Source organism: Rhinopithecus bieti, unplaced genomic scaffold (assembly GCF_001698545.2).
Source record: "Rhinopithecus bieti isolate Rb0 unplaced genomic scaffold, ASM169854v2 scaffold_35950, whole genome shotgun sequence".
NCBI classification, from domain to species: domain Eukaryota; kingdom Metazoa; phylum Chordata; class Mammalia; order Primates; family Cercopithecidae; genus Rhinopithecus; species Rhinopithecus bieti.
Window position 1 is genome coordinate 853868 of NW_016815506.1, and position 12265 is coordinate 866132.

At 47.1% G+C, this 12265-nt stretch overlaps 1 protein-coding gene across 2 annotated transcripts in view; it reads right to left on the bottom strand.

Annotated features, from left to right (window-relative positions):
• Window positions 1–823: 823 nt before the first annotated feature.
• Window positions 824–12265, bottom strand: part of TIMELESS (timeless circadian regulator) — a 32991-nt gene continuing 21549 nt past the window's right edge. For both annotated transcript variants that reach the window (XM_017853367.1, XM_017853366.1), the window contains exons 14-29: window positions 9017–9151; window positions 8764–8915; window positions 7484–7581; window positions 7263–7392; window positions 6953–7154; window positions 6532–6677; window positions 5792–5877; window positions 5585–5702; window positions 5413–5495; window positions 5037–5179; window positions 4650–4821; window positions 4500–4568; window positions 4259–4377; window positions 1836–2058; window positions 1606–1707; window positions 824–1486 (exon numbers count right to left, since the gene is read on the bottom strand). In XM_017853367.1, coding sequence (XP_017708856.1) covers window positions 1416–1486; window positions 1606–1707; window positions 1836–2058; window positions 4259–4377; window positions 4500–4568; window positions 4650–4821; window positions 5037–5179; window positions 5413–5495; window positions 5585–5702; window positions 5792–5877; window positions 6532–6677; window positions 6953–7154; window positions 7263–7392; window positions 7484–7581; window positions 8764–8915; window positions 9017–9151 — 2049 coding nt within the window. In that variant the 3' untranslated portion in view covers window positions 824–1415. The remainder of the gene's footprint in view (window positions 1487–1605; window positions 1708–1835; window positions 2059–4258; window positions 4378–4499; window positions 4569–4649; window positions 4822–5036; window positions 5180–5412; window positions 5496–5584; window positions 5703–5791; window positions 5878–6531; window positions 6678–6952; window positions 7155–7262; window positions 7393–7483; window positions 7582–8763; window positions 8916–9016; window positions 9152–12265) is intronic.

Sequence of the window (12265 nt, forward strand, 5' to 3'; positions counted from 1 at the left end):
GTCTAGGCTGGTCTCAAACTCCTGACCTCAAGTGATCTGCCCGTCTCAGTCTCCCAAAGTGCTGGGACAACAGGCTTGAGTCACTGTGACGGTCTGCTGTTCTTTTTTTACCCTAAAATTTTTTTTTTTTTTTTTTTGAGACGGAGTCTCGCTCTGTCGCCCGGGCTGGAGTGCAGTGGCCGGATCTCAGCTCACTGCAAGCTCCGCCTCCCGGGTTTACGCCATTCTCCTGCCTCAGCCTCCCGAGTAGCTGGGACTACAGGCGCCCGCCACCTCGCCCGGCTAGTTTTTTTGTATTTTTTTAGTAGAGACGGGGTTTCACCGTGTTAGCCAGGATGGTCTCGATCTCCTGACCTCGTGATCCGCCCGTCTCGGCCTCCCAAAGTGCTGGGATTACAGGCTTGAGCCACCGCGCCCGGCCTTTACCCTAAGATTTTTAAGTTCTTCTTTCAAGAGCACAGCAGGGGGCTGGGCGCGGTGGCTCAAGCCTGTAATCCCAGCACTTTGGGAGGCCGAGACGGGTGAATCACGAGGTCAGGAGATCGAGATCATACTGGCTAACACCGTGAAACCCCGTCACTACTAAAACAAATACAAAAAAAAAACTAGCCGGGCGTGTTGGTGGGTGCCTGTAGTCCCAGCTACTCGGGAGGCTGAGGCAGGAGAATGGCACAAACCTGGGAGGCGGAGCTTGCAGTGAGCTGAGATCCGGCCACTGCACTCCAGCCTGGGCGACAGAGTGAGACACCATCTCAAAAAAAAAAAGAACACAGCAGGGGAAGGGCTGGGGAACTTAGATATACTGACAAGTCAGACTGAGATCAGAACTTCTACTCTTACATATTTAATACCAAACATGAAGCAAACACGTTCATCATCTAGAGTACTATATTCCAGCCCTATCTCAAATGCAGGAATGGGACTCTATCTGGTATCTAGAGGATGATCACAGGAAAGAAAATGAGGACAGAGGCATCTGGTATCTTCTAAAAGTGGTACAAAACCTCCACCTGTCATGTCATAAAGCTCTCTATCTGATGCTGTGGCCTGTCTCCAAGAGAAAGCCAAACGGAACAGACCAACAAGAGGGGTCCAGGGTGCTTTCTCTATTTCATTCAATCCTCTTATTTGCTAAGGAGCTCTAATAATAAAAAGAAATGGTTCCTAGAAGAAAAGGAATAAATCTCCAGAGAGCTGCTGGGGCATACTGATAGAAACTGGGAGAAACAAAAACTGACAGCAGAGAAGTCCAATACTGCTGCTGAAGTTTGTCAGCCTAAATCTATGGAAGAGCCCAGGATTGTACTGCTCTGTCCGGTAAGAGGAGTGTCTGGGTCCTGTATGACCCTTCCAACTCTGACTTAAATGTACCATCTAAAAACGTGTCTATCTCTACCCCTAGGCTTCTTAGCTCTTCAGTCATCCTCATCATCCTCAATCTGAAATCGTTTCTTCTTTTGGATTCTTGGAGCTGCCAACTCTGGTGCTGTGGGAACAACAGGGGTGAGAGAGAGAGAAAATATCTAAATATGTTAAGGGGTAAGGAGGTGGTAGAGTTTGTCTTCAGGATTAGAGAAGAAAAAGAAGGTCCATCCAATTCCCTACCTCTGTTTCTGCCCTCATCTTCTTCCTGTTCCTCGTCACTGTCCAGCAACTGTCGCTTCTTGGGTGCTGTCTTCAGCTGCTCTTTACCAACAGTGTCTTCCTCTGCAATGACCATAAATAACGACACAAAATGAGGAACTCAGTCCTCATAGTCTCAATATACCTTTCCTGCCCTCTAGACCAACATGGCTGACACGTTAATATTCAGAAGATGGCTGTCGCACTATTACCCTCTGGGGACGCCAGGCCTTTCTTCTTGTGGGTTAGCAAGAGGGCCCTCAGGGCTTGTGCTCGGTGCTCTTTACGGTGCTCCTCATCAGAGCCTTCCTCTCCAGGGACTTCAGGCTGTAGCTCTGGCTGCAGCTTCTGTTCCTCCTCTGGTTGATTCAAAGAAGCTGCTACCCTCCGGAGCTGGGTAGGACTCAGCTTGGCTGGAATTCGCCAGAAGGTTTCCTACAGGGGCCAAGAAGTTGAAAAGGGAAAGGACCAGCCTCTTGTTCCCCAGTTTGACATTCATTGAATATATATGACCCAACATTGGTGAAGATCCACAAGGGTTGTGAACTCTACTTAATGCTTATTTATCCAATATATAACCAATGCCTAGCACAGTGCCTGCTACATTAGGAGGTTCCCAGTAAGTATAGGTTTTTTTGGTTGTTCTTTTTTTTTTAAATGAGAAGGGGTCTGCCTCTGTCACTCGGGCTGAAGTGCAGTGGCACAAGTATGGTCCACTGTAGTCTCGATCTCTTGGGCTCAAGCTATCCTCCCGCCTCAGCCTCTCAAGTAGCTAGGACCACAGGGGTGCCATGATGCCACCATGATGCCCAACTGCTTCATAATTTTTTGTAGAGACAGGGTCTTGCTGTGTTGCCCAGGCCAGTCTCAAACGATCCTCCCACCTCAGCCTCCCAAAGTGCTGGGATTACAGGCATGAGCCATTGTACCTGGCTATAGTTGCTAATTGAATAAATAAATAAATAAATCCTGGGGATGTAAAGGTGAATCAGGTATGATCCTTGCTGTCAAATAACTCAAATCCAATGGGAAAAATAACAAATGTGCCGTAATATCACAGGATTTTTTTTTGTTTTTGAAGCAGAATCTCACTCTGTCACCCAGGCTGGAATACCATGGCAAAGCGATAAAAGCTGACTGCAACCTCACCCTCCTGGGTTCAAGCAATTCTCCTGCCTCAGCCTCCCAAGTAGTTGGGACTACAGGCGCCTACCACCACACCAGGCTAAGTTTTGTATTTTTAGTAGAGACAGGGTTTTGCCATGTTGGCCAGGCTGGTCTTGAACTCCTGACCTCAGGTAATCTGCCTGCCTCGGCCTCCCAAAGTGCCGGGGTTACAGGCGTGAGCCACCGTACCTGGCAGATTCCACAGGACTGAGGTTGCATCAGGGGAATGAACAAATCACAACTGCAAAAGTGATTATTTTTACTTCAGGGGTTGAAAGAATGACAGGGACTGCTTCTCTGACAGGGTGACAATTGAGCAGACTCTTGACTGTGTAGAGGTCCATCAGTAAGACAGATGAAGTGTGTGTGTCACCTTGTGTGCATGGTTGCAGTCTTCCAATAGAGGGACTGGCATGATTAGCCATTTGGAGGCATGAAAAAGCCTACCAGGGTGACGATGATGTAAAGTTGGTGTGTGAGTGGTGTGGCTGTGAGGCTGCAAAGGTTGGCCAAAGATGGGCATGCTATTTGGAGTTTGTGTGGATTCTGTCCTGCAAGCAGTAAGGAATCATCAAGGGCTCTGGACAGGGGACTTGACCCTCCATATCCAGAAGTTCTGAATCTGTGGATTCAAAACACTGTAAATTGACAATATTAAAAAAAAATTAACTATAAAAAATAATATAACATTACACAATAATACACAGCCTGGGCAACATGGCATAACCCCATCTCTACAAAAAATACAAAAAGTTAGCTGGGAGTGGTGACATAGGCCTGTAGTCCCAGCTGCTCAGGAGGCTGAGGTGGGAGGATCACCTGAGCCTGGGAGGTTGAGGCAAAAGTGAGCCAAGACTACTGAGTCACTGCACTCCAGCCTGGGCAATGGAGTGAGACTGTCTGTCTGTCTGTCTCTCTCTCTCTCTCTGTGTATGTGTGTGTGTGTATATATATATATTTAAAATACAGTATAACAATTATTTACCTAACATTTACATTGTATAGGTATTACATGTAATCTAGAAATGACTTAAAGTATACAGAAGGATGTAACTAGGTTATTCACAAATACTACAAAAAGGGACTTGAGCATCTGTAGATTTTGGTATCTGTGGGCAGGGGGGTCCTGGAACCAATCCCCCCTCAGATTCCCGCTAAGATACTAAGGGACAACTGTAATCAAAACTATATTTTAAAAAGATAAATCTGGGGGCAGTCTGGAAGATGGATTTGGGGGAAGGGGAGATTAGAGAGAGGAAAAGAAGACTAGCAGAATGGTTGCTGCAGAAATCCTGGTCAGAGATGACAAGGCAATGAGGAGGATCAAGATGACAATGAGGATGATAAGGAAGACCACCATGACAGTGAGGAGGACCATGATGGTGACTACAGTGAGGAGGAGGAGGAGGAGATGTATTTGGAAATAGGACTAACACGCCTTGGGTGACGCTATAACTGGCATATTTACCTGCTCAGAGGCAGGGGGCCGAACCCCTAGCTTGAGCAACAGCTGCTGAAACTGTTCATTCTCCATGGCTTCCTCATTTTCCTCTGTGAGTGGCACCAATGGAACTGCCTGGGAGCAGCCTAAGACAGGGTCAAGGGTCATATGGTGAAGATATAAGAGAAGAACTGGTCCTCCATCCCATGACCAGGTAGGTCACCAATAGCCTCCAGGGCTCTCCTAAAAGTGTCATCTGTCCACTCACCATCCTCTTCCCGATCATCTGCTGCTCGGATCAGGCAGTGCTGGAGCCACAGCAGCGGGGTAGAAAAGCCTAAGGAAATGAGGGAAACTTACATTTGACCCTACTCCCAAGCCCTCCACCTGAGACACCTCTCCCAGCCAAAGTCCTCACCTTCCTGATGCAGGCTTTGACTAAGGTTTTCAGTTGAAAGGACTAAGCTACCCTGGACTTCTTCTCCTTCTGAGCTCCCTTCTTCATCCTCCTCGCTGTCTTCCTCAGGCAGGTTTTCCTCTTCTTCCAGATCTTCCTGGCAAAAATCTTTCAGGGACTCCGCTCCATTTGGCTAAAATTCATTGGGGGTTGGGGGAATGAAAATGAAGGCAACACAAGGAACTTAGTGGAGTCTCTTGGTTCCTGACCCCTCCTCGCACCACACCCACTCTCTGAGAAGGACCTGGTCAGAACAGCCTCAGGCAGGAAGAGTTTGGGTGGACTGCTCCTTAGGAGCATTTCAAGGGGAGCGGGCCCATGCCAGCAGAGCCAGGGTCAGACTGTTACCAAGATGGAGGATGCCAACTTTTTCCGCCGTTTTTTGTACAGCTCCCGCCGCTCAGTCACCAGCCCCAGAGCCAAGAGTTTATCCACTATTCGGGCCCGTGAGTGTTTGGCTGTGATATTCTTCATGATATGACCCAGGACATCTATAAAAAGCGAGCAAGTGAATACCCAAGGGCAACAGGGGAAAGAGATGAGTAAAATACATCAGAGGTCTCTGGAAAGAGGGTAGCTCAATTCATCCAAAAATGACCCTTACAAATATAGTAAGTGAACAGAAGGGATGGGAGAATCTTTCCTTGGGAATAAAAGGCAGCCCCAAAAGAAATGGATAGCTTGACTTTCATCTCAAAGGTCCCCTGAGTACCACCTCACTCACCATCCGAGTCCCGGAATTCCTCAAAAAGCCGCTGCAGCTCCAACTCCTGATCCCCCGTCCACAGTACAATATGGGTTCCTTTCCTGATTAGGAAGATGTCAGTGGAAGAGGAAGCCCAGGAAGTGAACACGCATCCCTATCCCAATAGCCTCCACAGCATGCGCCTCTCTACCTTTGGAAGTCTTTGACACTGTCAGCCAGTCCCAGCTGTACCAGATGGTGGATGATCTGCTTGCGTGTTCGAGGAACAGTATTCAGGTGGGCCAAGATGGCTTCCACCACATCCTGCCCTGGCATGGGGAATGACTGAGGCAGTAAAGAAGGTCCCGCAGCTCAGGCTGCCCTCCTCACAAACTTTCCAGATCTCAAGGCCTCTCACCTTCCACGTCCTTATGGGCGAGGTACAGCTCCCGAAGATGAGCTTCTTCTTCGGGGCTCCATGTAGGCGCTCTGCGACTCGAAGACCTGAATGGTGAAAGGAGAAAGGGAGCATATAGGTTCTTGGCCCAAAAAGAGGAGACCAAAGGCCTTCTCTGATCAGTTCTGAAAGGAACAGGAAGGATGAGGCAGGTAATTGAAAGAGGCCAGCCGAGAGAGGCCTACAGTGTGCCTCCTTCCCCTCACTTTCCTTCCACGTAAGAACCTAAAAGTCAAACTAAGAGATTTTCCAGGTTGGGCCAGTGGAACCCTGACCATTCTGACTCCAGGGACTGAGAATATTATGGGAAAAAGAGACTAAGTGTGAAAGGAGAGGGGCTGAGACACTAAGGGAAAGAAGACAAACATTTCTACAAATCTTCATGGTTTCCCAGCATGTTTTGGGAGAGGTCACACACGGACTCTCTCCAGGCAACCACCCAGCTCCCAACAGTGACCACCTCTACAGAGGCTGGTGACGGAGAAGGAAACTAGATACACAGTAGACTTAGGCTCCAGTCCCTGCTCCTCTCTTGGATAACCTTAGGTAAAGCATTTCACCTCCTGAGCCTGTTTTCTCACCCATGACAGGGAAAGAAACGGTGGGCTAAATGACATGCAAGCTCTTACAGCTTTGACATTCTGTGACTCTGCATCAAACTTCCCCTACCCCCACCCATCCTTTGCCAACTTCAAGCTCACCTGTCATCCAGGGAGCCATAGCCCTCAGTCATCTCTCGAACCACAGCTGTGTTCTTCCAGAACAACAGCTCCACAAAGGCTTTTTGGTTGACTGCGGCCAGCGCAAAGAATTTGCCCAGGATGTATTTGGCAAAAGTCACTAGCTCCTGTAGGAGAAGGAGGTTACTATGAGGCCTCTGGTCCAATGCAGACCCGAACCTGGCCCTCTAGGTATTTTCTCTATAGCTGTTCCCAGCTGCCCCCTCCTCACTCACTCTCTTCTGTCCTTCTCCATGCAGCTCCCTCAACCTGCCTACTTTCTCATTGTTTTCCCATCTCCCAGCCCTTGACACTTCTCAGCACCTTCTATCTCCTGAAGATTATTTATTTACCTGAGGGTTCCCATACCCTTCTAGACCCCCATTCCTTGTTATCCCCTCACTTTGTAGGCTCCAGCAGCAGGGTCACTGAGCAGACGATTGAAGAGGCAGAAGACTGACAGCTGAAAAAGTAGCGCTTCCATTTTGAGGTCATGGGCCAGCCGGTGCAGCATCTTCACAATGCAATGGTTAGTGTGAGCACTATTCTGCTGGTAGCTCCGCAGCAGTAGCACATAGGCTCGAATGACAGTTGAACATGCAAAGCTGCACCAAAACAAGGAGGGAGAGGATGTCAGCATAAGGAAGACATAGCTCATCCTCACAGCTGCAAAATCGCCACTCTAAGACCAACTCAGGCCTCTCAGCCCGCACCGTTTCAAGTAGTCCAGAAAATTAAATTCTTTCTCCGACACCTGGACCCCTTGCAACTCCTCCTCCTCCTCCTCCTCCTCCTCTTCCTCTTCTTCTTCCTCTGCCCCACGTTCCTCTGGGCCCTGCTGCCCTATAGACAGAGGGAGGATTACTGAGTCTCTGTTATGTTGGTGCTAGAATAAAGAGCTGGAAGGAGACAGATGTGAAGGGTGGAGACTTACGGGGAAGTGGAGCAGAGAGGATTTGTTTCAGCAACTGGATCTCTTCCTCTGGAGAAATGTCTTGAGAGCCAAACACATCTCCTTCAGGCCACACCTCCCTGGAGCACAGACAGAAAAAAGGCTTTACCCAGGGGAAATCTGGCTTTAAATTTATAATTTGAAGTAGAAGAAGGAATTTAGACTTATTTCTTTTGTTGGCCAGAAAGAAAATGCAAACTGTTACCTCAAATGAAACAAAGACCCCAGGGAAAATTTTCCTTATAAGCCACAACTCAATAAAAATAAGGTAAGAACAAAATGCAAACAATCTAAATGTTTGACACCTGCTTGAACAAATGTACATATTCACACAATGGATTTTTTTTTTTTTTGAGACAGAGTCTCGCTCTGTTGCCCAGGCTGGAGTACAGTGGCACGATCTTGGCTCATTGCAAGCTCTGCCTCCCAGGTTCACGCCATTCTCCTGCCTCAGCCTCCCAAGTAGCTGGGACTACAGGCAACCAGCACCTCACCCAGCTAATTTTTTGTATTTTCAGTAGAGACGGGGTTTCACCGTGTTAGCCAGGATGGTCTCGATCTCCTGACCTCATGATCCGCCCACCTTGGCCTCCCAAAGTGGTGGGATTACAGGTGTGAGCCACCATGCCCGGCCCACACAATGGTGTTTTAAAGCCATTAACAATTACAATTACAGAAACATATCTGATGAGAAATAATGCTCACAATATACTGAGAAGTGAAAAATTACTATAAATCAGCATGTACAATATTTCATTTTTGTAAAACAAGGTATATATGACATTTTTACATGTAACGGAGGAAAAAAACCTCTGCATGGTTACTCATCAAAATGTTAATGATGCTTATCTTTGGCTAGTAGAATTAAAGTAAGTCTTCCCTTAATGTCTTCAATAGGTTCTTGGATGCTGCCACTTTAAGTGAAACAATGTATAGCAAAATCAGTTTTTTTCTCTTAATATTATAAGAAACCTGCTGTAGGTCATTTCACTCAAAGTCGCAATTACCAAGGACTTATTGACGATGTCAAGGGAGGATTTGCTTTATCTTTATTTTTTTCTCAATTAGCTATGCTTTTTTAATGTTTTTCGAAAACAAACAAAAAAACCCAACAAACCAATCAAAACGCCCCAGGAGTCAGTCGGTATGGAGTCCCAGAGCCTTGATGAGATGACTCTCTTTTGAAGACTGAGAACCCTGTACCACAGTGATGGCCTCCTCCTTTCCCCAAAGCCCAAGAGGATAAGCAGCAGGGTTCTTACCGGGCAGACCTCAGGAGAGTCAGGGCCTGTGGGGCCTGGCCAGCCAGGAGACAGTCTTGGATCCGTATCATGGCTTCTGCCCGCTGCTCCTCCACTGGCACCTCTGAGGCCGCATCAAAGGGAACCATGGAGTCTATGTTGAGCTCAGGATTCTAGAGATGGATAAAGCTATGGGAGCAGAGGGAGTAGAAAACCCAGATTGTATACCCAGAGTACTATTCTCAAAAAAGACAGAGTGTCTGTAACCACCTACCTGGGCACAGCACTGCAGCTGCTCAGCCAGGGCTGGCCACATAGCCTCCAGTTCTTCTAGGCTAGATGGGACATTACCAGAAACAGTGGCCTGGTCTAAGACCTTCTTCTTCTTCCTTCTCTTCTTTCGTTTGTTCTATGGGGAAAGAATTGTATTAGGATGTCAAGAGAGCTAAAGAGGCCTTTTCCCCATCAGTGTCTTTTCTATTACAAAACTAATTAACTGGACATTCACAGAGTGCCCATTATGTGCTATCTATTGGTAATAGAAAGCAATAGCAAACAGCATATTTCCTTCCCTTTGAGGAGCTTTTACTCTAGTGGTGGAGACAGGAAGTAGAAAGGTAATTACATTAGAGTGTGGATAAAAGCTACAATGTGAGTAAGCATAAGATGCCATGGCAAAAATCCTGACCCATTTCCTGAGTTCAGAGGTTTGCCAAAAGCAGTGCTATCTCAAGAGGCCTATAGAATAAGCAGATGCTATGACGATCAAATAAGATATATGGAAAAGCTTCATAAAATGCAAAGCACTATGTAAATAAAGCCTCTAATTCTTTTCTCCTGAAAAGTAGGACAGCCAGGCACAGTGGCTCACACCTGTAGTCCTAACACTTTGGGAAGCCTACGCAGGTGGATCACTTGAGGTCAGGAGTTCAAGACCAGCCTGGGCAACATAGCGAGACACCGTCTCTACAAAAAGTACAAAAATTAGCCAGGCATGGTGGTGTGTGCCTGTACTCCCAGCTACTTGGGAGGCTGAGGCAGGAGAATCGCTTGGGACTGGGAAGCAGAGGGTTGAAGTGAGCTGAGATTGAGCCACTGCACTCCAGCTTAGGTAACAGAGCGAGACCCTGCAGAAAAAAAAAAAAAAAGAAAAGAAAAGCAGGAGTGACTCAATACCCAAATCCTGCTTCTTCCAAGTCAGGGCTGTGAACCAGTCTTTGGTGTGGGTACTCAAAAGTCAAATAGGATGAACTGGGAGGCCCCTGAAGGTCATGTTCCATTAAAGAACTTACAATCGGCCGGGCGCGGTGGCTCAAGCCTGTAATCCCAGCACTTTGGGAGGCCGAGACGGGCGGATCACGAGGTCAGGAGATCAAGACCATCCTGGCTAACATGGTGAAACCCCGTCTCTACTAAAATACAAAAGCTAGCCGGGCGACCTGGCGGGCGCCTGCAGTCCCAGCTACTCGGGAGGCTGAGGCAGGAGAATGGCGTGAACCCAGGAGACGGAGCTTGCAGTGAGCTGAGATCCCGGCCACTGCACTCCAGCCTGGGCGACAGAGCCAAGACTCCGTCTCAAAAAAAAAAAAAGAACTTACAATCAAATACACCAAATGACCAAATGTTAGGAGCATGAGTTTTAGAGTCCAGCAGATCTGGATTTGAGTATTGAATTAGTATTACTAACAAGACTTTGGACAAGTTGCTTAACCACTTTGGGCACATGTGTTACTGTGAGGATTATATGAAAACATCAGCACAGCGTCTGATACATAGTAAGTGCTCAATAAATGATAGTACCTAGTATTACAGATAATACCACAGAGCCCTGAGTGCAAAAAATACCCTTTAGCAAAGTCTCATTGGTACTACTGCATCTTTCAAATCTAGTTATGACAGAATTTTAAGGTGTAGCAACTAGAATTGTAGGAAGGTTCTGGTACAAAAATCTGTTGTTGTGTTTTTTTTTTTGTTTTTTGTTTTTTTTGTCTGGCCCAAAATCTGTTTATGCAAAGCAAAGTCCCTGTGTTTCCAGGATACAAATTCTGTGGGGTTTTCATTTTGTCCTGGGTTTTTTTTTTTTTTTTTGAGGCGGAGTCTCGTTCTTTCGCCCGGACTGGAGTGCAGTGGCCAGATCTCAGCTCACTGCAAGCTCCGCCTCCTGGGTTTACGCCATTCTCCTGCCTCAGCCTCCTGAGTAGCTGGGACTACAGGCGCCCGCCACCTCGCCCAGCTAGTTTTTTGTATTTTTAGTAGAGATGGGGTTTCACCGTGTTAGCCAGGATGGTCTCGATCTCCTGACCTCGTGATCCGCCTGTCTCGGCCTCCCAAAGTGCTGGGATTACAGGTGTGAGCCACCGCGCCCGGCCTTTTTTTTTTTTAATGTGAACCAGTAACTTTATTTTTCAGACATAGGGTTTTGCTCTCGCCCAGACTGGAGTGCAATGTCTCAATCACAGCTCACTGCACCATCAAACTCCTAAGCTCCAGTGATCCTCGTGCCTCAGCCTCCTGAGTAGCTGGGACTACAGGTATGTGCCACCTTGCTGGTGAATTGTTTTTTGTTTTTTTTTTTTGAGACAGAGTCTTGCTCTGTGGCCCAGACTAGAGTGCAGTGGCATAGCATAATCTTGGCCTACTGCAACCTCCGCCTCCTGGGTTCAAGCAATTCTCATGCCTCAGCTTCCCAAATAGCTGGGACTACAGGTGCGTGCCATCATATCCAGCTAATTTTTGTCTTTTTAGTAGAGAAGAGGCTTTGTCATGTTGCCCAGGCTGGTCTCAAACTCCTGGCCTCAAATGATCCACCCACCGTGGCCTCCCAAAGTGCTGGGATTACAGGCATGAGCCACTGTGCCCAGCCTGTCCTAGGCTTTTCACTTATTCCACTTTGGGTTCATGGACAACTGTTACAATCCCAACTTTATACATCTGGAGACCGACACAAACAGCTTGAGCTTATTCTAATAATAATCAATTCAAGACTAGATTCCAGACCTTCTAAAGTTCAATTTAAGGCCCTTTTTGTGTTGCTGTTGAGACAGAGTCTCACTGTGTCACCCAGGCTGGAGTGCAGTGGCATGGTCTTAGCTCACTGCAATTTCCACCTCCTGGATTCAAGTGATTCTATTTCAGCCTTCTGAGCAGCTGAGATTACAGATGTGCGCTACCACGCCTGGCTAATTTTTGTATTTTTAGTAGAGACAGGGTTTCACCGTGTTGGCCAGGCTGGTCTTGAACCCCTGACCTCAAGTAATCTGCCCACCTTGGCCTCCCCAACTGCGGGGATTATAGGTATGCGCCACCGTGCCCGGCTGCAACTTAAGGCTCTTTCCATCTCACCGCAATGCTTTCAAGGTATAACCAGAAAATGCTACAGCATAATTATTAAACTCTAAGATTATGAATCCCCAGGATTTTTGTACTTGGCACTTGGTAGGTGTTCAATAAATGTTTCCTGACTGAACTAAAATATTTATGGCAGATCAGAGATTATTCTTTTTTTTTTTTTTTTTTTTTTTTT